At 39.8% G+C, this 24,679-nt stretch overlaps 1 protein-coding gene across 2 annotated transcripts; it reads left to right on the top strand.

Annotated features, from left to right (window-relative positions):
* Positions 1-403: 403 nt before the first annotated feature.
* Positions 404-24,103, top strand: ZBTB43 (zinc finger and BTB domain containing 43). Of its 2 annotated transcripts, XM_028493512.2 has the most exons (3): positions 404-532; positions 4,211-4,334; positions 18,612-24,103. In XM_028493512.2, the coding sequence occupies exon 3, from the start codon at positions 18,635-18,637 to the stop codon at positions 20,036-20,038; it is 1,404 nt and encodes a 467-aa protein (XP_028349313.1). In that variant the 5' UTR covers positions 404-532; positions 4,211-4,334; positions 18,612-18,634; the 3' UTR covers positions 20,039-24,103. The 2 variants fall into 2 exon arrangements, with proteins under 2 accessions (XP_028349313.1, XP_007130762.1); XM_007130700.4 differs by lacking the exon at positions 4,211-4,334.
* The last annotated feature ends 576 nt before the right edge of the window (positions 24,104-24,679 follow it).

Raw genomic sequence — 24,679 nt, 5'->3', positions numbered from 1 at the left:
TGGACCAATTATGAGTCATTCCCTCCAGTTGGGGTGGAGCTTTTCCTAGGGGTTCCCGGCACAGTGCTTGCCACACAGAGGGCACTAGTCCTTTCATTGAACACTTACTGAGCATCCAATACGAGCCAAAGGCTCTGTGGAAGCACAGAAGGATTTGACACAATCTCTGCTAGACAAGCTGAGATAGGTCAAAGGGTTTAGGACTCGGTATCCGCTCAATTCTCAGCGGTGTCCCTAGAGTCCCTAATGCAGATTGACCTGCTCCAGGTTATACTGCGCAGCCGCCGGCTCTCTCTGAGCACGCTCCTGACGCCCCGCCCCAAACGCGAGTCCCGCATGCGCACATCGCTTTCTCTCTGACGCACCCCCGGAAGCACTGGCAGTTTTGGTGGGGGCTGGACCGGGAAGCGTTTCCGGGGGCGGGAGGCGCAGGCTGAGGCGGTCGCGGCGGCGACGGCTTGAACGGGCCTGGCGCCGGCGGCGGCGGAAAGTATCCCACCGGTGGGCTATGTGAGCGTCGAGGACTTCGCAGGTATGTCGGAGTCTGGACAACGGGTAGCAAGGGGGCAGGAAGGGAAACCGGAGAGGTATAAGGGCTTCTCTGCAGGTCGCGGCGCGCGCACCGCTGGCACCGCCAGGCCCCTTACGCCGACCGGGATGCTGAAGCCGCGCGCGGGCCGTTGGAGTCCCGGCACCCCGGGTCCGACCCCTGCGGTTTCTGGCCAGCCCGGCGCGCGTACAGCGACCCCAAGGCCCCTGAGGCAGCATTTCGCCCAAGGTCACCCCGCGGCGGCGGACCTCAGCGGGCCAGAGCGCTTAGAGATCCTGCCCCCCCGTCAGTCCGGCCGCCGGCCTTTCGGGGGCGCCGGGTGGGCGCGGCTTGGCGGCCTCGGGATCGGGTCAAGGCCGGGAGAAAGACTACGCCGGGACTTCGCTGATACCTGCCTCTGTTTACTTCTGTGTTTCACCTTTTTTGCTGTCTGTGTCACCTGTTGTCACCTGCCCTTTTTGCCTCTCAACTCGGCTCCTGTCGGCTTTGTATTTCTCTCCACTTTGTCTCCCTCGAACCCATCTCTGAGTATCTGGACCCTGTCTTTATTTCTGTTTCCATTTTGCTTGTGTGTCTCTTAACTCTCATTCATGGCCTGCCTGTCGGTCCAGCTCTTTGCCCATCTGTGTTTCTTTCTCTCTCTGCCAGTCGTGTGTCCTTCTGTCTTGTTTCTGCCTCTCCTAACTGGGTTTCTCTGGGCGGGCCTGCCCTGACCTCTGAGCCATGGAAGGTGACTCATGACCCTGTGAAGCTTCCTGCACGGGTGACAGTGTCAGCGACTAGACTGCCGTCTGACCTCAACTCTGACAGGTGTCGCCCAACCTAAGTGTCAGGGTGCAGGAGCTCCTGGAGGACAGAGAGGAGGCCATCTCAGGGCCAAAGTAGCTTGATGAATCCTTGCTTTTTCTTACCGTGGTTTTTCAGGCCTGCCCAGTTCCCTACTTCCCTTTGCTCCATCCACGTGGCCTCTAGGGTTCTAAAGAGCCTGCTTTCTGAGTTACAGCTGCTTAACCAGGCCTGTCTCCAGATTAAGGAAGGGTCTGAGATCCTCTGCCCCTTGGGGCTCATGGAACAGTAGCAGAATTTCTGGGAGAGCTGTATGCTTAGTTCAGTGATTGTGTCACTGTGTACAGTTAAATTATGAGAAACATAATGATTTGGGGTTCTTCATTCTTTGCTTTACAAAAGTAGTCACTGGAGAAATAAGCCAGACACAAAAGAACAAATATTGTATGAGTTCGCTTATATGAGGTATCTAAAATAGGCAAATTGGGGGCTGGGCTTCCCTGGTGGCGCAGTGGTTGAGAGTCCGCCTGCCGATGCAGGGGACACGGGTTCGTGCCCCGGTCCGGGAGGATCCCACGTGCCGCGGAGCGGCTGGGCCCGTGAGCCATGGCCGCTGGGGCTGCGCGTCCGGAGCCTGTCCTCCGCAACGGGAGAGGCCACAACAGAGGCCCGCGTACAGCAAAAAATAAAAATAAATAAGTAAAGTAAAATAGGCAAATTCATGGAGACAGAAAATGGAGTATAGTTTACCAAGGCCTGAGTGGGAGGAGGGAGTGGAGAGTTTAATGGATACCGAGTTTTAGTTTGGGATTATGAAAAAGTTCTGCAAATGGATAATGGTGATGGTTGCACAACAACATAAATGTACTTAATGCCACTAATTGTACACTTTAAATGGTTAAAATGGTAAATTTCATGTTAGGTATATTTTTACCAGAAAAATTGCTAAGTGTAGATTCCTGGAATTAACAAGCTCTATGAAAAATGTGACTTTAAAAATTCATTCTGTAGCTTTTAGGAACATTTAGTTGAACTTACGTTTCTTGATGCCTGCTCTCCACAGCCAAGGTCCTTAGAAAAGGAGTTTGGTTGAAAGAATTTAGTTAAAAATTTATACTTGTAGCAGGTTCCCACCCTGGCTGTCCCTCCATATTCATTGGATTCAGTGCAGCAATCTGCTACACAAGCAGAAAATTTGAGGAAGATTTTAACTTTTCACATGAAGAAAACTCTTAGGGTTGGAAAAACAGTCTTTTTATTATAATAAAGAAAAATTGTGTTATTTTCTTGTGTGTTTTCTGATGGGGGAGGCCTTTGTTTTGTGTTCTCTCATCTAAGTCATTGGTTTGTTTGTAAGCTAGTTTTTCAAGGTTTCTTATAAGGTTGTCGCAGCTGAATTACTACCATATTGAATCCTAGATACTATCGATTATTTTATGTACGACCGAAGGAAAACACTGCCAATTAAGCTATTACATACGCTTCTTTACATTTTTAAACTTACTTAGACTTGTTTCTTTTTTTTTTTTTTTTTTTGGTTGCGCCGGGTCTCAGTTGGGGCGGGAGAGCTCCTTAGTTGCAGCATGCGAACTCTCAGCCACAGCATGCACGTGGGATCTAGTTCCCCCACCAGGGATTGAACCCAGGCCCCCTGCATTGGGAGCGCAGAGTCCAAATCACTGCGCCACCAGGGAAGTCCCTAGACATTTTAAAATGATACTCTAGTGTATGTGTAAAAAGAAGAAAAGTGAAATAAATTGGTTAAAGTGTTCATTAACCTTCCTACTCTTGAATACTTTTCAATTCAGAGCTGCGTCCGTGCTTTTCCACAGTGTCATCTTTTGTGCCATCAGAAACGTTGATGAGGCTCTCAGGAATGCTCTATCATTGTCTTAGGCAGAGACAACTGTTATAACTTCCACCTGGACATCACATCCTGATTTCAGAAATTTAAAAATGTGAAAAAAATGTGCCTCTTATAATCAGTTGAATGTAGTTCTATATTATTTTCATGAACTTTTCCTTTTTACCTTATTTATGTTTGCATTTAGAATAGAAAGAGACTTTTGTCTTATTTGTAACATACTGAGGAAAAAACTTTTATTTTGTTGGTATGTAGAACATGCATACCAGCAAGTGTTTCTTCCTTCTGCTTTCTTGATTGAGCTTCTTATCCGGAATTCTAATGAATATGAGGGTGCAGTTAAAAACATTTCCTTGGCTTTATTGTAACGTAATGGCAGGATGACTGATAAGTGGGGAGTTAGTGGTTAGAACAATAACTTCTCTTTTGAATCTCAAAGAATTTACCACAATGGACCATTTGCCCTGAAGTTTTAAAGTAAACATTCAGCTGTGGCGTGAATCAAACTTCACAAAGTAGGCAGCTTGTTTTTTAAAAACCCTGAAATAGGTTTTACTAAGTTCTTTGGCTGCGGTGTTCCAATTAGAAAATATAGGGGTATTGATTGATAATGGTCTGGAGGCCAAAAACACTTTTGCAAAGGATAGTTTAATTCTGCAAAATTACATAGGTAACGACCAGTGTTGGTTTCCTATTTTTGACAGATGTACCATGGTAATACAAGATGTTAACATTAAAAGAAAACTGGCTGACAGTCATATGGGAACTCAACATTTTTTGCAACTTTTCTGTAAAACTAAAATTATCCCATAGTTAAAAGTTTATTTAAAAAATACAAAGGCAGAAGCTAAGAACGTGCAGAAACAAAGCTAATATAACCAAAAAATATCAGTCGTGATTAATTTTCTTTCTGCCAGTCACCCACAAGTATAGTATTTATTAGCAAGGCGCTGGTGCACACTGAATAGCATCAGCATCTCTTACATTTTCAACCTGATTCTTCTTTTCAGAGATCAATGTGATTTTAATTTGAAACAAAGCTAAGAAATGGGTTCCTCTTCCTCGTTCATTCATACTGCTTTTTGATGGTCATGGCATAAGGAACTTTATCCCAGGAATACAGCTTTGCATTAGGTAAGCCATAAACTTGCTAAAAATGCAGTTTTTTCAATTATTTACTAAAATGGTTTCTTTTTCAGTAAAAAATAATAATGTAGTTGTATTTAATTGCTCTAGACCGGAAAGGTTCTTATACTTCTCTTCTGAGGAGTATCTATTGCACATTTTAAGGCCAATCACTGCCATACTTTGTACTGTTAGAGCATTTAAATTCCAAGAAATTTTCTGCTAAGTGACTTTTTTTTTTTTTAACTTAGAGAAGTATTAGATTTGGAATTACGCTTCTGTTTAAATCCTGACATACCACTTCTGAGATATGTGACCTTGGACGGATCTTGTAACCTTCTTGAGCTTTAGTTTAACTCGTGAGTGTGATGATACAGGGGTATTGCCAGACCCAAGTTTACATAGTCTGCTTTGTGAAATGTAAAGCATTTGACTAAAGTATTTTTATATGCATGGAGTGTTGGTATTATTGTACATTTGTGCCAGTCTAGAGATTTACTAAAGTAATATTTACTGTGTTAAAATGTGCTCTCTACAGTAAGCGTGCAAATTACCGTGTACCATGATTAAGAAATCTCTGGAGGGCTTCAAGAAAAGTCACTCGTGGGTCGACTTCCCTATTATATTGTCGTCCTCTGTGTTTTTAGGATATGTAATTGGTATTTAAATAGTATATAAAACTTGACATACAATTCCTCAGCTGAATAATAAATACAGGCTACTTTTAAACTCGTCAGAGTTGGAAGGGATCTTGGAGGTCATCTAGTTCAGTGATTCTTTTTTTTAATTATTATTAATTTATTTTATTTTGGCTGCGTTGGTTCTTTGTTGCTGCACACGGGCTTTTCTCTAGTTGCGGTGAGCGGGGCTACTCTTCATTGCGGTGTGCGGGCTTCTCATTGCGGTGGCTTCTCTTGTTGCGGAGCACAGGGTCTACGCACGTGGGCTTCAGTAGTTGTGGTGCACTGGCTTAGTTGCTCCGTGGCATGTGGGATCTTCCCAGACCAGGGCTCAAACCCGTGTCCCCTGCATTGACAGGTAGATTCTTAGCCACTGCACCACCAGGGAAACCCTAGTTCAGCGATTCTTTAATATTTACCCTTTGTCCTCTGCTTTAAAAAAAAGCCAGATAATCTCTGAACAATGGAAGGAGTTAGCTGGGATTGGTGTGTTTGTTTTAGAACTGTTACTATTGGATTTTTTTTTTTTTAACTTTGCAAGGTGACATATAAAATTGCTAGTACTTCATTAAGTCTGAAGACGGTGAATAATTTGCTCTGGAGTTTATGAATGTGTTGTACATTGTAGATTGTTTCAGGTATTTATTTGTGAAAATACTCATCTTTACCTTCCATACTGTCTCATCTCTCAGACTCTTTTGGGCCTGAGCAAGTGTTTTGAATTTAAATTCCAGGTTCACTGCTTACTGGTTATATGACCTTAGGCAAGTAGTTTAGCCTCTTTGTCTATTTCTTATTCCATACAATAGGAATAAAAAATATCTATCAAGCGGGTTGTTAGGTGGATTAAATGAGAATACAAAAAGTGCTTTGCACAGTCTGTTACAATACATGCGTTAAATACATGGTAGATGCTGTTACCTCTCCTACTAATTATGACATTTTCCTAGTTACCCAGTTGGGATTGGTAACTAGTTTACCTTGCATCACTCTATTTTTTAAAACTGCTTTATTGAGACATAATTCATAGGTAGTTAAGAGGGTTTTTTTTAGTATATTTAATGGGTTGCATACCCATCACCACAACTTAATTTTAGAATTTTTGTCTCCCCTTTAAAAGAAAACCAATTTGCAGTCACTCCTCGCCCTGTAGTTCCTTGCAGCCGCTGATTTACTTTTTGTCTCTGGATTTCCCTATTCTGGACATTTCATATAAATGAAATCACACAAGATTTAGCCTTTTGTGTCTAACTTCTTTCATTTGGCACAGTGTTTCAAGGCTCAGCCATGTTGTCGTATCTATCAATACTTCATTCTTTTTTATTGCCAAAAGAATGGCATAATACATATAGTATGTAATAAAGTGGAATAATATTCCATTTTATAGATATACCACATTCTATTTATCCAGTCTTCAGTTGAGGACATTTGAGTTGGTTCCACTTTCTGGCCATTATGAATAATGCTGTTATAGACATTCATAGATAAGTTTGCTGTGGACATCATATGTTTTCATTTCTCTTGGGTATATACCTAAGAGTAGAATTGTTGAGTTATGTGATAATTCTGTTTAACTTTTTGAGGAGCTGCCAAACTGTTTTCCAAAGTGGCTGCCCCGTTTTACATTCCCACCAGCAATGTATAAGGGTTCTAATCCTTCCATATCCTCTCCAACACTTGTTAGTGTCTGTCTTACTTATCATAGCCATCCAAGTGGGTGAAAAGTGATGTCTCATTGTAGTTTCGATTTGCATTTCCCTAATGAATAATGATATTGAACATCTTTTGTATGCTCTTTTGTGTATCTTCTTTGGGGAAATGTCTATTCAAATCCTTTACCCATTTTTCAATTGGGTAGTCTTTTTATTATTGAATTTTAAGAGTTCTTTATGTATTCTGGATACAAGTCACTTATCAATATGATTTGAATCTATTTTCTCCCATGTTGTAGGTTATCTTTTCATTTTCTTTTTTAATAGATCTTTATTGGAGTATAATTTCTTCACAATACTGTGTTAGTTTCTGTTGTACACCAAAGTGAATCAGCCGTATGCATACACATGTCCCCATTATCCCCTCCCTCTTGAGCCTCCCTTCCATCCTCCCTATCCCAGCCCTCTAGGTCACCGCAACGCACTGAGCCGATCTCCCTGTGTTCTGCTGCTGCTTCCCACTAGCTAATTATTTTATATTCGGTAGTCTTTTCATTTTCTTGATAGTATTATGTGTACCTTGGGCTACTCTTGCATCTTCCTGCCTACCCAGTCAGTTAGTCCCATCAATTCTGTTTTCCATACCCACTGTTACTTTCATTGCCTCAAACCTAGAGCATGTTTACTGAACTCTTAGAATTGACCTTTTTTTCAGACTTGCTTCTGCTTTAAGACCATCAACAGATTATCCTTTCTGAACATATTTCACAGCATGTCACACAAGTTTTCAGTGCTGCCTCCAGTGCCCACATTTAAAGCTCAAACTCAGCCTTCAGCAGGATAGTACCAGTCATTCCTTCCAGATTTATCTCTCACTACTCCCTGTCACTTGTAGAAGGAAGCACAGGTAATGATGTACATGCCACTAGCAGTAGTCTTGAATGGAAAAGAGCTTTTGAGAGGGCCTTCTGGTGGTAATTTTATCATAAAATAGCATCTTGCCCTCAGTGTGATGGTACCAGTAACTCAGTTTTTTCAATGTGTCACACTCATAAAACACTCAACCTACAAGAGATTAAAATAAACCAGAATGCCATGTGGTTTATAATGTTTCTGTGTTAATAAGTGAGATAGGCTTACTGTTTTTTCTTTGTTGTCCAGTTTTGATAGCATGGTTTTATAAAAAATAATTAGCAAATTTTCTCCTATCTGTTCCCTTTCTCCCTTCTTCCCCCTCTGAAACAGTTTATATAGCATAGGAATTAGTTTTAAAGAATTTTCCCTTTGTGCTTTGGGCAGTCATTTGATTATGTTTTATCATTTCTCCATAGTTACTGATCTGTTAGATTTCTATATTTTTCTGTAAAGTTTTTATCAATGAGACTTTAAAATTTATTAGGGGAAAATTGTTTTCTATTTTAAAAAGTTTCTATCATGTGATTATGTTTCATTTCTTATTCCTAATTTTGTGAATTTGACATTTCTAGATTTATTATTGTGTAATCACTTGTAATCAGATGAGCTCATGTATGCATTTCTGCTTTGGGGGATTTATTGATGCTCTCTGTGGCCACTTATGTGATCATTTATGTAAATGTCCTATGGAAACTGAAAAAGATGATGTATTATTTGTAGGATACAGAGGTTGTATGTTTCAGTTAAATTAGCATTATTAATGATAACCACTCTAAACCTCTAGATCCAAATTATCTTTTGCCTTATTGATTTATTAAAGATTAAAAGAGGGACATTTATATTTCTCACTATAATTATGTTTCTGTCACTGTTGTGGTTTTTTTTTTGAAAACTATACTACGTTTACACATACAAGTTCACAAGGTAACCCTCATGTGAATTATAGAATTCATCAGTTATCAATAAACTTTCACCTCATTTGATGCTTTTTACATTGAATTTACTTTGATAATAATATTGTTGTCTGAAATTTTTTTGTTTTCATGTACTTGTTCTTTTTACTTTTGACCTTTTTTGTGATGGATTCTATTCACTTTTCTATATCTAAAAAAGTACTTCACCTTCATTTTGAAAGATATTTTGATTGGGTGTAGAATTCTAGGTTGACAGTTTTCTCTTTCAGCACTTTAAAGATGTCTACTGTCTTGAATTGTCTCCTTTCTTCTGGCTGGCATTGTTTCTGACAAGAAGCTTGCAACTTTTCTTACCTTTGGTCCTCTGTACACAATGAATCTTTTTTCTCTGGCTGCTTTTAAGATTTTCTCTTCGTTACTAGTTTTCAGTGATTTGATTATGATATGCCTTGGTATAGTTTTCTTCATACTTCTTGTGCTTGGGGTTTGTCAAGCTTCCTGGATCTGTGGCTTTTTATAGTTTTTATCAACTTTAGGAAGATTTTGGCTGTTATTCAAATAAATTTTGGGCTTTATACCCTCCCACTCCTTCAGAGACTCCAATTTTGTGCCTTGTAGTTGTCCCACAACTCACTGATACTCTCTCCCCGCTTCCTGTTTTCTTTTTTTTTCAGATTTTTTCTATTTTAGGTTGTTTGTGTTGCTGTGTTTTCAAGTTCATTAATCTTTTCTTCATGTTAATTCTTTTGTTACTGCCATCCAGTGTTTGTAGAAGTTCAATTTGGGTTTGTTTGTTTGTTTGTTTGTTTTCCTGTCTACCTACTATGCTTAATTTTCCTCTATTTTCTTGAACACATGGGATGTAGAATTTTCTACCAGTTGTATAAGTTTGTCATTTCTGGGTCTGTTTCTGTTGATCAGTTTTTTTCTTTTTTCTCTCTCCTTAATATGGGTTATATTTTCCTGCTTCTTTGCATCCCAGGTGATTTTTTTTTTTTTTAATTGAATGCCAGACATGAATTTTACCTTGTTGGGTTTTGGATTTTTTGTATTACGTAAATATCCTTAAGCTTTGTTCTGGAACACAATTAAGTTATTTGGAAATATTTTAATCCTTTTGAGGCTTTTTTTTTTTTTTTTTCAGTTGCGTTGGGTCTTCATTGCTGTGTGCGGGCTTTCTCTAGTTGTGGAGAGCGGGGGCTACTCTTCGTTGCAGTGCGCGGGCTTCTCATTGTGGTGGCTTCTCTTGTTGTGGAGCACAGGCTCTAGGCACGTGGGCTTCAGTAGTTGTGGCACGCAGGCCCAGTAGTTGTGGCACACGGGCTTAGTTGCTCCGCAGCATGTGTGAGGCTTGTTTTTAAGCTTTGTTGAATGGGACCAGAACTGCATTTTGTCTAGGGCTAATTTGTCCCCATTGCTGAGGCAAGACTCTTCTGAATACTCAAGGCTTTACACTCAGGCAAGTTTTCTTCTATTAAATATTTTATTTGATTATTCCTTCTACTCCATTCGTTTTGTTATTTCTTTCAAGGATGCTAATTAGCCATATGTTGGATCTCTATTCTCTGTTCTCCTGTTCTGTTATCTTCTCCCTTGCTGTTTTCATATTTTTATCCTCCTCCTATATAAAAGTTCCTCAAAGTGCCTTCCACATCATTGATTCCGTTTTCTGTAGTTGCAATTCTGCTCCTTATTGCCTGTTTAAATTTTTGCTCTATTTTAGTTACCTTACATCTTGTCTTTAATTCAGTTGGCTCTTTTTTTCATATCATTCTACTTTTTTTGTATCATTTTTCATATCAAATGAATGATATGAATGAATCATTCATATCATTCCTTTTGTCTTATCTTCCTTAAACTTCATTCATGGAGACTGCGTTTTCATGTTTGTGGAAATCAGTTTAAAAATGCTATCTAAACTGTACTCTTTGTTTACACTTTACTATTTTCTTTTTCTTGGTTACTGTAGAATCTATTTACAGACCCCATTTATTTACAGAATAAAACTGTTGGGAAACATTTTGTTCAGGTCTGAAAATTTCCCCCTTTTTGGGAAGATTATCATGGGGTCCTTCATATACCTGAATGCTGTTATAATCAACTCTTAGCTCTTTTGCTGGAGGATGGCCTGACTATATGGACACCAGGGTTAGCTTGAGTAAAATGGCTGGGGCTGGAGGCTAGGCCTGAGGCACTGTTAGGAGAGTTTGAGCACTTTCTTCTGTGTTAGTGAAATTGTTTTACCAGGGGCCTATTTTTGTCTCTTTGGCCCAGCTGGCAAAGGATGGGCTATGTTTTTGCCTCCTTGGAGCTACCCTCTCATGTCAAGTCTTTAAAGCTTTTCTGCTGAGGCAGTGTGCAACCTTTGGTATCCCAATACAGCCATCTCTGAATGTTGCCAATATGCAAGACCTTTCCTGTGGTCTGCCCTGGCTTTTTAGCTGCAGGCCTTCCAAATGAACAGGTATCTGTTGGTCCTCTGTCAGGATTACTGCTACCAGAATTGCCTGGTATAGCAGGTGGAGTTGCCAGGTCAGTGTCTCCCTTTATCCTGGCCCCATCTCCACTATATCCTTAATTAAAATTTGTTGCATATAGATAACTCTGAACCCAACTTTTCAGGCTAGTTTTTCTTTATTTCTTAGATTTTTTTGGTTAGGATGTAGTAGATGGGAAGAATTATATGCTGCTCTCAAGTCTTCCTCTTACTTTGGTGACACCAGAATTTATAGTGACAGGATATAGAACTTTAGAGTATACCAGGTTCCCGCCTCTGAATTCCTCTTGGATTTATAATTCTTTTGTGGTGCTTTTATCAGGCTTTGCCTTGAATAACAGGGTTGTATGCATGTTTTTTATCTCCCTACCAGATTATAAGCTCTGGACAGTGACATTCCTTCATCATCTTAGAAATCTCCCACAGTACTTTGCATATAGTGTTTTATGTTGTGGGGTTTAAAAAATTTTTTTTTAGTGAGTTAATTACTTTTATGAAACTCTTAACAATTGAAATGGCAACTGTACTATTAATGTAGGTCACAACTGCCTGTGAGTTTGTAAATATTGCTTATATAGCAGGAAAACCTGTAGGAGAGGTTTAGGTTTTGCATGTTACAAGTTGAGGGAATATGTAGAAATGCCACATTCACTCAAATTTAAGGGTAGAGGTCAGATACTTACTAAATTACAAAGACTGTTACCACCTTGACACAGTTAAAAATAAAGTTACATGACTTTTTTCCAGTTTTTTTTGTCATGTGTGGTAAAAAATAAATATTCAATTTGCCACTTTAACCATTTTCAGGTGTACAATTTAGTGACATTAATTATACCCCAGTGTTGTGCAATCAGCACCACTTTCTAGTTCCAAAATATTTTCGTCATCCCAAATAGAAACTCTGTCCATTAAGCAATAACTCCCCATTTCTCACTCACCTGAGCCCCTGGTAACCTCTAATCTACTTTCTCTGAATTTGCCTATTCTAGATAATTCACATAAGTAGAATTATACATTTGTACTTTGTGTCTGGCTTACATAAATGTTTAGCATGTTGTTTTAGTGTAACGTTTTCAGTGTTCATCCATGTTGCAGCATATATCAGAACTTCATTCCTTTCTGTTTGTGTTCTCTATGTGTTTTTTCAGTATAATTGATTTATAATATTGTTAAAGTCCTCTATTTCCTTATAGATCTTCTGTCCTATTTTTCTATCCATTATTGAAAGTGAGGTATTGAAGTCTCCACCTGTTTTGTAGATGTGTATGTTTCTCTCTTCAATTCTGTTCATATATTTTCTTTTGTTAGGTGCATATATGTTTTGGGGTTTTTTTTCTGTTTTTTTTTTAAATTTTATTTATTTATTTATGGCTGTGTTGGGTCCTTGTTGCTGCGTGTGGGCTTTCTCTAGTTGCGGTGCACGGGGGCTGCTCTTCATCGTGGTGCGTGGGCTTCTCATTGCGGTGGTTTCTCTTGTTGCGGAGCATGGGCTCTAGGCACTCAGGCTTCAGTAGTTGTGGTTCGCAGGCTCTAGAGCGCAGGCTCAGTAGTTGTGGCGCACCGGCTTAGTTGCTCAGTGGGATCTTCCCGGCACAGGGATTGAACCTGTGTCCCTTGCATTGGCAGGCAGATTCTTATACACTGTGCCACCAGGGAAGCCCTAGGTACATATATGTTTTTAATTGTCATGTAGTCTTGATAGAGTGATCCTTTTTGATTTAAAATCTATTTTGTCTGATAATAATATAGTCACCGTAGCTCTTTCTGTTTCTCTTTGCATGAAATACCTTTTCCATTATTTTACTTTAAACATCTTTGTGCCTTTGTATCTAAAGTGAGTCTCTTATAGACAACATATAGATAAACCATGTTTTTTTAATCCATTCTGCCAGTCTCTTGCCTTTTAATTGGAGAGCTTAATCCATTTACATTTGAAGTAATTTACTGATAAAGGAGGATTTATTTCTACCATTTATTTCTAGCTATCTTCTGTGTATCTTAACATGTTTTTTGTTCCTCAACTCCTCCCTTACTGCTTTTTAATTGAGATTTTTGTTTTGTTTTTGTATACAGTTTTGATTCCCTTCTTTGCTTTTCATGTATATTTTTAGTTATTTTCCTAGTAGTTACCTTGAGGTTTACAATTAACATCTTAAACTTAGCTAGTTTCAATAGTATATGAACACTCTGCTCCTCTACATCTCCATCCCTCCCTCTTCATATTGTTATTGTCACTGATTACATCTTAATACATTGTGTGCCTAATAACATAGATTTATAATTATTCTTTTATTCATTTGCCTTTCAAATCATTCAGGAAAAAAAGAGGAGTTGTAAACCAAAAGTATAATATCAGCTCTTATATTTACCTATGCTGTTACCTTTACCAGTAGTCTTTATTCCTTCATATGACTTTGAATTACTATCTAGTGTTCTTTTATCTCAGCCTGAAGGACACCTTTATCATTTCTTGTAGAGGAAACCTATTAGTAACAAAACACCCTTAGCTTCTGTTTATCTGGGAATGTCTTAATTTCTCCTTCATTCTTGAAAGGATAGTTTTGCAGGTGTAGAATTCCTGGTTGACAGATCTTTATCCTAGCACTTTAAATATGTTGTGCACTGCCTTCTGAGTGCCGTGGTTTCTGATGAGCAGTTAGCTGTTGGTCTTACTGAGGATCCCTTTTGTGTGATGAGTGGCTTCTTTCTTGCTGCTTTCAAGATTCTCCATTGTCTTTGGCTTTCCACTATTTGTCTTACAGTGTATCTCATGTGGATCTCTTTAATTTTATCTCCTTGGAGTTTGTTAAGCTTCTTGGATGTGTGAGATTTATGTCTTTCATCAAATTCAGGAAGTTTTCAATCATTATATCATTTAATATCTTTTCTATTCTTTTTTCTCCTTCTGAGACTCTGATTTGCATGTTGGTATATTTGGTTTTCCATAGGTACCTCAGATTGTGTTTCTTTTTCTTCCTTCCTTATACTCCTCAGACTGGATATTTCAGTTGCTTTACATTTGAGTTTGATGAATTTTTTTCCTTTTGCCTGCTTAAATCTGCCATTGGACTCCTTATTATGAATTTTTAATTTCAACTTTTATTTGTTTCCTTGGTCTGCCATAATAAAATACCACAGGCTAGGTGACCTAAGCAACAAAAATTTATTTTATCACAATTTTAGAGGCTAGAAGTCTGAGATCAAAATGTTGGCAGATTTGGTTCCTCCTGAGGCCTTTCTCTTTGGCTTGCAGGTGCCAGCTTTTCACTGTCTTCACATTGCACGCATGCCTGATGTCTCTCTGTCCAAATTTCATTTCTTATAAGACTACCAGTCAGCTTGGATTAGGTCCCACCCTAACAACCTCATTTTAACTTAATTACCTTTTTAAAGGCCCTAAATCCAAATATAGTCACATTCTGGAGTACTGGGGATTAGGGCTTTAACATAGGAATTTTGGAAGGCTACAACTCAGCCCATAATACAGCTGTTACACTTTTCAGCTCCAGAATTTCTATTTGGTTACATTTTATAATTTCTGTCTCTTTATTGCCATTGTTCTCTTGATTTTCTTTAGTTCCTTGTCCATAGTTTTCTTTAACAATTTGAGCATATCCAAGACAGTTGACTTTAACAGCTTTGACTAGCACTTAACAATGTCTGGAATTCTTCAAGGATAGTTTCTAATTCTTTTTTTCCTGTGAATGTACCTTATTTTCCTTTTTCTTTGTATACTTTGTGATTTTTGGTTCAGAACTGGATATTTTTAGTATTCCAATGTGGTAGCTCTTGAAATCAGATTCTTCCCCTCCTAGGGGATTTTTTTTTGTTTCTTGTTGATGGCTGCAGTTGTCTGTATGGTGATTTTTTTCTGAACTGTTTTGCAAAGTCTGTATTCCTTGTTGCATGTAGTCACGGAAGTTTCTGTTGCTTTATCTATGTGATAGGCTGTGTCCTGACAGAGATTTCCTTAAATATTTGGGCCCAAGGAATGGGGAGTGGTGTTTGTATTTTAAAATCTTCCAGTGGATGCTACTGGGAAAACCACTGCAGCCTGAGGGGGCCAAGAAAAAGCTTGTGTGGGTTGGCCAGACTGGCCAAGATGCAAAACCCCAAATTTTTGGACAGTGTTGTTCTTGCCACGCTGGCATCAGCCAGGCACTCTTGGAAATTGGGCCACTGTCCTGCAGATTGTGGCAGAGCTGAGGAATGGGGATTTTTGCTGGTTTGCAGCATGCTGCTCTCTTAACGAGGTTTAGCAGCCTCTTCTTTCATCTAGCATTGCATTGGTTGCTTTAAGTGTCTGATCAGATTCCAGAGTTGAGAAATGGTTTATTCTGATCATTTTAACAGTTTACTAGTTGTTTTAGTGGAGGGATTGACACCTAAAGCTTCCTACTCCACCATTTTCTCTAACATCGCTTATGGCGTTTATTTTTATAGAACTGTTTTTAAAAGCCTTATCTCGGTCACATAAAATTCCACAACAGATACTTGAAATCTTGAGGAAAAGATGAGTTATTCAATAAATAGTGTAGTAAAAACAGGCTTGTCATTTTGGAGGGAAAAGGGAAAACTGGATCCTAACCTTCTCCTTATACCAAAGTAAACTCTTTGTATATTAAAGGTTTAAATGCCTTTTTAAAAAATGGTGCCAGGAATAAAACCTAAATAATTCTTTTTACTTTTTAAAAGTAATATTGGAGGCAGGAATGCCTTTGTGCGTCTAACACAAAATCCTGGGGCCATAAAAGCAAAGATTGGATAATTTACACAAATTTCGAAGTTAATCTGAATTTACAAAAATTGCAAATCAGTAAGATGAATTGCTCAATTTATTTGCACAAAGGATATGACTGATAATATATAGGAAAAACAAATGACCAGTAAACATGAATAGAATATGAGTCTCATTCATAATGAAAGAAATATTGATCAAAACAGTGAATCATGGATTATTCACTTAGGAGATTTGCAAACTTTTTTGTCTTGCTTGATAAAGTCCAGCATTGGTAAGGGTGTAGGGGAATAGACACGGTCATTTACTGTTGGTAGGAGTGTGACTTGGTGCAACCTTTCTGGAAATTAGTCATATATACATATTAGTCATATATATATATATATATATATATATGAATGTCAACTCATAGTCCTTTGACGCAGCAGTTCCACTGGTAGAGGTAACCCTATAGCTTTTTCCAAGGATATGCCAAGATAGTCATAATTTCAAAAACCCAGACAATTGAAATTCTGTCAGAAGAGAACTGACTAAATTATCATACATCCACATAGGAGAAAGCTGTATAGCCATTAAGCTTTTTATGCTATTGTGGTGTCTTAGTCCATTCGGGCTACTATAACAAAGTGTCATAGACTGGGTGGCTTATGAACAACAGAAATTTATTTCTCAGAGTTCTGGAGGCTGAGAAATCCAAGGTCAAGGTACCAGCAGATTTGGCTTCTGGCGAGGGCCCACTCACTAGTTCATAGACAGCTGTCTTTTCACTGTGTCCTCATATGGCCAAAGGGACAAGGGAGTTCTCTGTTGTCTCTTTCATAAGGGACTAATGAATCTAATTAATCCCATTCGGGAGGGCTCTGCCCTCATGACCTAATCATCCCCCAAAGCAAACACCATCACATTGGGGTAGGGTTTCAACATATGCATTTTGGGGAACATAATCAGCTTATAGTATGTCAGATGTTCTACAAGATACATTGAATGACAAAAGCTAAGTACAGAATAGAATGTAGGTAATGAGCCCATTTGGGTAGGAATTTTTAAAGGATGTATATGATTTATTCTGATATATGTGCAGAGAAGTTTGTAGAAATATATACAGGAGTTTGTTAATGGTGATTTCCTTCCGGGGGAGGTGGGGGACTAGGAATAAATGGTGGAGAGATTTTTTTTTTAACAGCTTTTTTGTAAATTTTTTTATGTGTGTGTTTTATTCCCCCCTTCCTTTTTTCAAATAGCTAAAATCAAAATTCTTTACTGATGAAAGCAGAGAATCCAGACGTAGTTCTCAGAATTTACATACCTCTAGTCTATATACATTTATGTCGTTAACTTTTCCTTTTGAAATTACAAATACCTAAATAATTTATTTCCTGGTCTTATTTTTTTGTTTGTTTTAAATTATTATGAAATGTTTTAAGAGCTATAAACCATAAATTAATACTTCATTCTAAAAACATTGCCTTACCTCTTAAAATTATTAATGACTAATCTGGTATTTTAGCATCTTCTTAGAAGAGGCAGTGACGTGATAGGAAAGTAGCGTAGGCTTTGGAGTCATGGAGACCTAGATTTCAAATTCCAACGTAATAAAAACTAGCTTTTATTTTAGCCTTAGGAAAGTTACTTGAAATAGTGAACTTAAGAATGTCAGTCCTCTACGTTTGCAGGGTCGTTACAAAGATTAGGTGAAAAAAGGTGTACAGTTCCTGGTATTGGGTTGGCCAAAAATCTCCATGTTACAGAGAAACCCAAACAAACTTTGGCCCACCCAATATATAGTAATTACTCAGGAAACATTAGTTTCTTCTCTTGGCATCTCTCCCTATCTCTGAAAGATAACTTTCAACCTTTGTTGGGTTATCTGCTTCTTTTATCTCATGCTTAGAAAATCTGGTATTTAGCAATGTTTAGATATGGTATTAGACCTAGGTGACAAATAGCACCAATAAGTCTGTTGAGTTTTCTGGTTTGTTTTAATTTACTGTGGAATTATGGGGCCTGAGCATGCTGCAGAATTCATCTCACTGATCACTCTTGTTAGGAATTGTCTCTAATGCTTGACTCATCCCACAAAGTATATTTACAGTAATGCCACGGGCAATCCCTCATTCTTTGTTATAACTTTATTTTCAGATTGAGTTCATTCAGTAACAGGGACAGTATTTACTATCCTCTTTGTTCTATAACTTTGTAAACAATTTGGAGATCACCCGATAGAATACCTTGCCTTGCCATTTCGTTCTGCTTCACATTATGAGAAGCTCTTAAAGGGCTAAAATGCTGACAGCAACTAGAGAAACCCATATTGTTTGGGACCTCGCAAGTTCACCCCTGTGGTGCTGAAGGACCAAAGGCCTGACTGTTCTGGCCCCACCTCTTCAGACCCCTGCCCCCTTAGTGGATTCTAGCCTGGTGGTTTCTTTTCAGTTCCTTGCAGTTAACCATGATCATTTCTGCCTGAGAGCCTTTACATGTGCTTTTCCTTTTCTCCACAATTCCTTCCTCACCCCAGCTTGTCAAATGTGGGTTGAATCTGAGGCCTCTTAAAAATTCTGTCGTTTGGAACAGGTATTGTGTTTGTTTTGACTAGAAATATTTACTTTGTTTTACTTGAGATTTATATAGCTTACAAATATCTTTGGATTCTATTTTCCCACTCATAGACACGGGCGGTATCAAGAGTTAATACCATAAAGAATGGTGACTGGTTCCTGCTTTTGGTACGCTCGCACCTGCAAGCCTTGCTCTGGGGAATGAATGCTCCACCCACCATGCCCACAGGCCAGGGGACTTTATGGAACTGTGGAACTAGTCTTAGTTTTTTTAGTGATCAATAAGTTTCTCTTTGGGCTGGAATTAGTACTAATTTTTCTTTCTCTTGTAGCACCAAACAAGATTTGTGATGAAATGGAGCCTGGAACAAACTCTTTTCGAGTAGAATTTCCTGATTTTTCCAGCACCATTCTGCAGAAACTGAACCAGCAGCGCCAGCAAGGACAATTATGTGATGTCTCCATTGTTGTCCAAGGCCACATTTTCCGAGCACACAAAGCCGTTCTTGCTGCCAGTTCACCCTACTTTTGTGACCAGGTACTCCTGAAAAACAGCAGGAGGATTGTTTTGCCTGATGTGATGAACCCGAGAGTGTTTGAGAACATTCTCCTATCAAGTTACACGGGACGTCTAGTAATGCCTGCTCCAGAAATTGTTAGTTACTTAACAGCAGCAAGCTTCCTCCAGATGTGGCATGTGGTAGACAAATGCACTGAGGTTTTAGAAGGAAACCCTACAGTCCTTTGTCAGAAGCTAAATCATGGCAGTGACCACCAGTCTCCCAGCAGCAGTAGTTACAATGGCCTGGTAGAGAGCTTTGAGCTGGGCTCTGGGGGCCATACGGATTTCCCCAAAGCCCAGGAACTGAGGGACGGAGAGAATGAAGAGGAGAGCACCAAAGACGAGCTGTCATCTCAGCTCACCGAGCATGAATACCTTCCTAGCAACTCGTCCACAGAGCATGACCGGCTGAGCACTGAGATGGCGAGCCAGGATGGGGAGGAGGGGGCCAGCGACAGTGCCGAGTTCCACTACACCCGGCCCATGTACAGCAAGCCCAGCATAATGGCTCACAAACGCTGGATCCATGTGAAGCCTGAGCGCTTTGAGCAAGCGTGCGAGGGCATGGATGTGCATGCATCCTACGATGAACACCAGGTCACAGAGTCCATCAACACCATGCAGACAGAGCACTCGGTCCAGCCCTCGGGAGTAGAGGAAGACTTTCACATCGGGGAAAAGAAAGTGGAAGCAGAGTTTGATGAACAGGCTGATGAAAGCAATTATGACGAGCAGGTGGATTTCTATGGCTCTTCCATGGAAGAGTTTTCCGGAGAGAGGTCGGATGGGAATCTCATTGGGCACAGACAGGAGGCTGCCCTAGCAACAGGCTACAGTGAGAATATTGAAATGGTAACAGGGATTAAAGAAGAAGCGTCCCACCTAGGATTCTCAGCCACCGACAAGCTGTATCCTTGTCAGTGTGGGAAAAGTTTCACTCACAAGAGTCAGAGAGATCGACACATGAGCATGCACCTTGGCCTTCGGCCTTATGGCTGTGGTGTCTGTGGTAAGAAATTCAAAATGAAGCATCATCTCGTGGGCCACATGAAAATTCACACAGGCATAAAGCCATATGAGTGTAATATCTGTGCAAAGAGATTTATGTGGAGGGACAGTTTCCACAGGCATGTGACTTCTTGTACCAAGTCCTACGAAGCTGCAAAGGCTGAGCAGAATACGACTGAGGCTAACTAAAAATAGGCTCTGGCCCTTGAGTGGCAGGCACAAAAATAAACTATGGTAATTATGCAAATCTGGGCACAGATGATGCGTGCTACTTGCTATTATGAGAGAAGCTTAAAAAAAAGGAAGATATTTCTGAAAGACCAGCTCTAAGTAGGCCAATTAAAAAATCTTAATTCTTCAAATTTGTATGTTTCAGGCCTGGAGTGGGTAATGGGGATAAGTGAGCCCACCTCACACCTGGCAAGGTAAACCTTCAGGCCCATTGTGAATGAGGCAGGTGGACTTGGTGATAGAGACACCTGTACTTGGAATTGGACTCCAACCCACCAGTTCCATTTCAGGTGGCAGCAGTTTTTGATCACTCATTATTACAAGGTCATATTGGAATTTTCTTTTGCTCTTACTATAGATACTTAGGTAATGTGAGTTTGTTTTGGTAGCTGCTTCACTGAATGAAATGCTACTTATGTAATAGTTACAAATAATGTGATTCCTAGGATACTAAGTTGATTAACAGAGCTCTCTTACCTGGGTTTATTCTTTCTAAAGGGTATTTTAACCAAAACTATGGCGATACTAAGAGGGTGGCATTCTAAGTAAGAAACAAATAACTTATGGTACAAGCTTCAAATTCTGTAAGATGCCACTGTCACAATGTGTTTCAGACTCTTGATAAGTCAGAGTTTTATATTTTAGTACTAACATTTAGTTTAAACAACTGTTTCTAATTGTAATACTCTAGGGTGCCAGACATAGGTATTTCTAACTGGTTTGCTGTCCCAAATCCCGTTTAATTGTAGCATCCACACAGGGGGATCTGCTCTGTGGCTAGTAGACATCTAGCCTGCTTTGACTCTGACCACGGTACCATTCGCTGCTCCAGCCGATTCACTCTGTCTTAGGTTATGGTGCTTCCTGAAGAGGTCAGTCAATGACCACAGTTACTGGGAAGGAGCCAGAAGTCACGGCTGAGAGTTACCTATGAACTTCAGGAGCTAATAGAGTGCTACAGTGACACTCCAACTGTCAGAATGAGAGTAGCCGAGTAGCAGAATTTTGAGTGTCAGGTTATACTTGGGCGGGGTGAGTTGTGGGGTACAGTTACCCAAGAAAAGAGGAGTCTTGAAAATACACTGGTGGGGGAGATACTCGTAGAGGGGTACACTGAGCTAATCCTCCTGGCTCTCTAGGAGTGCTGGAACGTGTTTGAAAAGGCGGAAAGAAAGAGTCCTAATTTTAGGAAGTAGTCCACAGATTCATGCTCTCATATTATAGATAAAGCTGCATAAGTTTACAAGTCCACATAGCTATATCTACCAAAAAACAAGAAAAGCAGCTATTCTGAGACCTTTTCTGAGGATCACTCAGAGGTTTTAGGTTAAAAAAGAAGTATGTTCAGGATGTTTTAAGCTGTGTAACATACCTGAAGCTGTCACCAGGGTAGGGACAGGGTGCTACTGTTATGTTAACTTTTCCGTAAACTTACCGGCTTATTATTTCTTAGTGGAAACTTTTTTTCCTTAAAATAAAAATAACTTTTCTTGGATTTGGGGTGAAATTTTGTTCTAAAAGTTTTTTGGCTTTGCTCTAAAGTGAGAGACTGTGCTGGCAGTGGCCTCTGATCCTCAAGCTCCTACCATCAAGGCATTTACTGGTTAAATGTTGTTTGGAAAGGGGAAAGAAGGACTGACTTACCAGTTAACTCTTGTAATCGAGGTTACAAAACAGGGATGTATTCATTAACACTGTATCATTCTCGATATATAAAAAGCACTTTGTATTTAAAACTTTATTATAAATATATATATATATATATATATATTGATTTTTTAACCTAGAAGCTAGATATTACCTCTTGGTTGTTTGCCACGTTAATATCTTCTTCTCTTAGTGTTGAAACTTCACCAGTTAACAGTCATTTCTCTGTGTACCTAACAGAGAATATAGAGGTGACTTACAATCAAGCTCAATTGCTCCTTCTTTTTTCTCACGTTAGAAGCAATGGGTTTTAGGTATGATCCTAGCCTTTATATGTGAGGAGAAATTGTTGTATTACTCCTACTAATTTCAGTACTAAGGCAGTGAAGCCATTTTGTTCTGCCAAAAGCTGATCATCCTCTCCCATGGTTATCAGCAAACCATTTTTTCCCTGTTTGGAAGGTTTGATGTGCTGGTTTCTATTAAAGATTATATTCAAACGAGTGTTGGGACACTTGGGAAGAAGAGTCTGAGAGGTAAAATAAAAATATTCTGGAAAAATCATGGTCCTTCAATTATGTTGAGATCAGCACAGCACCCCGTCATGTGTAATGGTGAGGAAGAGCTCTTGTTCGGCCAGGACTACTGACTGGGCAGCTCTTTGGTGGTAGTTTTGGAAGCAGTCAGTTGTGCTGGGACTTACTTAATGTGTTATGAAAAGAGGGATATCTTATATTGAACTCCTTATATGTACATCAGCTACTAAATGTAGAATATAAAATGTAAGTTCCTCACATCTGCAGTTTTAAGCTTTTTATGATAGTGGGGTTTTTGTAAAAATTAGAGTTGCTAATCAGGTCAGCCAGACCCTGCGAGGTGGTTGGGCATCTGAAATGCTGGCCGTGTTCAGAGAGGCGGGGGAAGGGGATTGCCTTAGTTTGGATGTTAAAAGTGAATCTTTATAAACTTTGCTTTTAGGATTAGGAGATTATACTGTATTACTACCTTTTTTTTTTTTCCTGCCCACCCTGGGTTGGATAGATAGTCTCTCTCCTTACCCTCAGTACAGCTTTAGAAAATCTTTATCCTTCCCATTGAGTTTGGATAGCAGGGGGTTAACATTTCCAAACAGTCTTTCAGGGATCTTGTCAATGGCCTACAACCAAGGTATTTGTCCCCTACTTTGAGTCTTAACTGTGGTTTTTCTCCCATCCCAGTGGGACAGGGCTTCAAGGCACCACCAGTGGTATTTAATATTAGTACTTATGCTATGCCTTTAATTTTAGATACACACATTGCAATAATCCACTTGGTAAAGTAGGTATCACCGTCTAACTGAGGAAGGACTACGATAGCCTTTTCTCAGCTGTGGAGGGTTGTCCTCTGGCACTCTCGGACCCCGGCCTGTTGATTCTGGTTTCTAGATCTCACTTTACTCCCGTCTCTTCTTTTGGCCACTACTTTCAAAGAGTCTGCCCAAAAGGGTCTCCTCCGTTCTAGTGGGCATTTGCTGAACTAAACTGACCCAAAGCTGACTTGTAGCTGTTTGGGAAAGCTGCTTAGTCTCAGTGGTCTTCCCACGGAGGCACACACCTCCTCAAGCTGCTGTAGAAGTGAAGTTGGGGCAGAGCAGAAGCAACAACACTGCTTTCCCCGAGGAAGAGGATTTGCTGCACCCCCTGGGGGAGGGTGGAGAGGATGCCGCCACTCCGAAGCCAGGTGTTTGCTTTTATAAGGTCTCTGATAATTAGGAGTGCTGAAAACCAAGCAACATATATCCGCGGCCTCGCCCCCAGCCCTCTGTGCCACACTAATTTTGTGATTTAGGTTGCTTTCATGGGTGACTAACTTTGTTCAGTGAAACCAGGGTGTGTGTTTGTTTGGGTTTTTTCTTTGCTACTTATGTGTTTAAAGGTACATGTTTCTTATTTCAAATCTCTACTGATAGTGCCCTATGGGAAGATGCTGGAACACATTTTGCAAATGTGACTTTTTTTTTTTTTTTTTTTTTTTTTTTTTAGTTTTGCTTGAAGCCTGTGTCATAATGTCAGTTGCTGCTGCCTTCTTTCCTTTTATGAGGTTTCCAATGTTTCTTCTAGAGAATTACTTTATTTATGCAAGTCAGGTGACTCTTAGACCACAAAACCATTTGATGATAAATAGATTATCATTAGGTGCATATCTTATTGATATTTTGTGAAATGTTATGCCTGTGTTGCAAAAGTTGAATAGTTTTGTCTTTATATATTGCTGTCTTCAGTGTACAGCATGGTTTTACTTAATTGAGTGTTACTGTTTAATATTTTCTTCTTATAGAAGAGACCACGCTCTTTTGTATGACATGTTTTAATAAATGTTATCTGTCAACTTTGTAAAAGTTTTGTTTTTCACTGTGGATATATGACCACATGTCTTTGTTTTCATTCTGGCTTTTGCCACCTGAGAATAAAAGTTACATCGTGGCCTTTTGACAAGTAAATGCCAAATAGACAGCCTGATCAAATGGGTAGCGAATGATCATTTGCTGTGTCAGGCATTTATGACGATTAACTCACTTAAACCCCCACCAACCCCATCAGGTATTTAGGCGAGCTGGTTTTTCTGTTTGCTCCTCCAGATCCCCTCCCCACCTTGTGCTTCGCTTTGGAGGCTTGCCTCTATGGACCTGTCCTTCTGGCTTCTGGTTAGGATCTACCAGAGACACGCTAGGAGGAGCTTGGCGGATGGGAGGAGAAAGAAGGCAGTGCATTCACTTGCCCAGCTCCTTTCTGCCAGGTAAGGGTGGACAGCAGATGGGCTCCTCTGCCAAGGCCCCAGCTCCTGTCAGGCAGCTTCAGGGCCTGGTAGCAACACCCTTCTCTCATCCTTTCAAGCTGAGGGTTGGTCCTGACTCCCTGTTTTGCCGGCCCTCGGGGGCTTAAGTGTCCTCATAAGAGTACCTTAACCCTGCCC

Source organism: Physeter macrocephalus, chromosome 9 (genome assembly GCF_002837175.3).
Source record: "Physeter macrocephalus isolate SW-GA chromosome 9, ASM283717v5, whole genome shotgun sequence".
NCBI classification, from domain to species: domain Eukaryota; kingdom Metazoa; phylum Chordata; class Mammalia; order Artiodactyla; family Physeteridae; genus Physeter; species Physeter macrocephalus.
The sequence above is the reverse complement of the archived record's forward strand: the minus strand, read 5'-3'. Positions and strand labels throughout refer to the sequence as shown.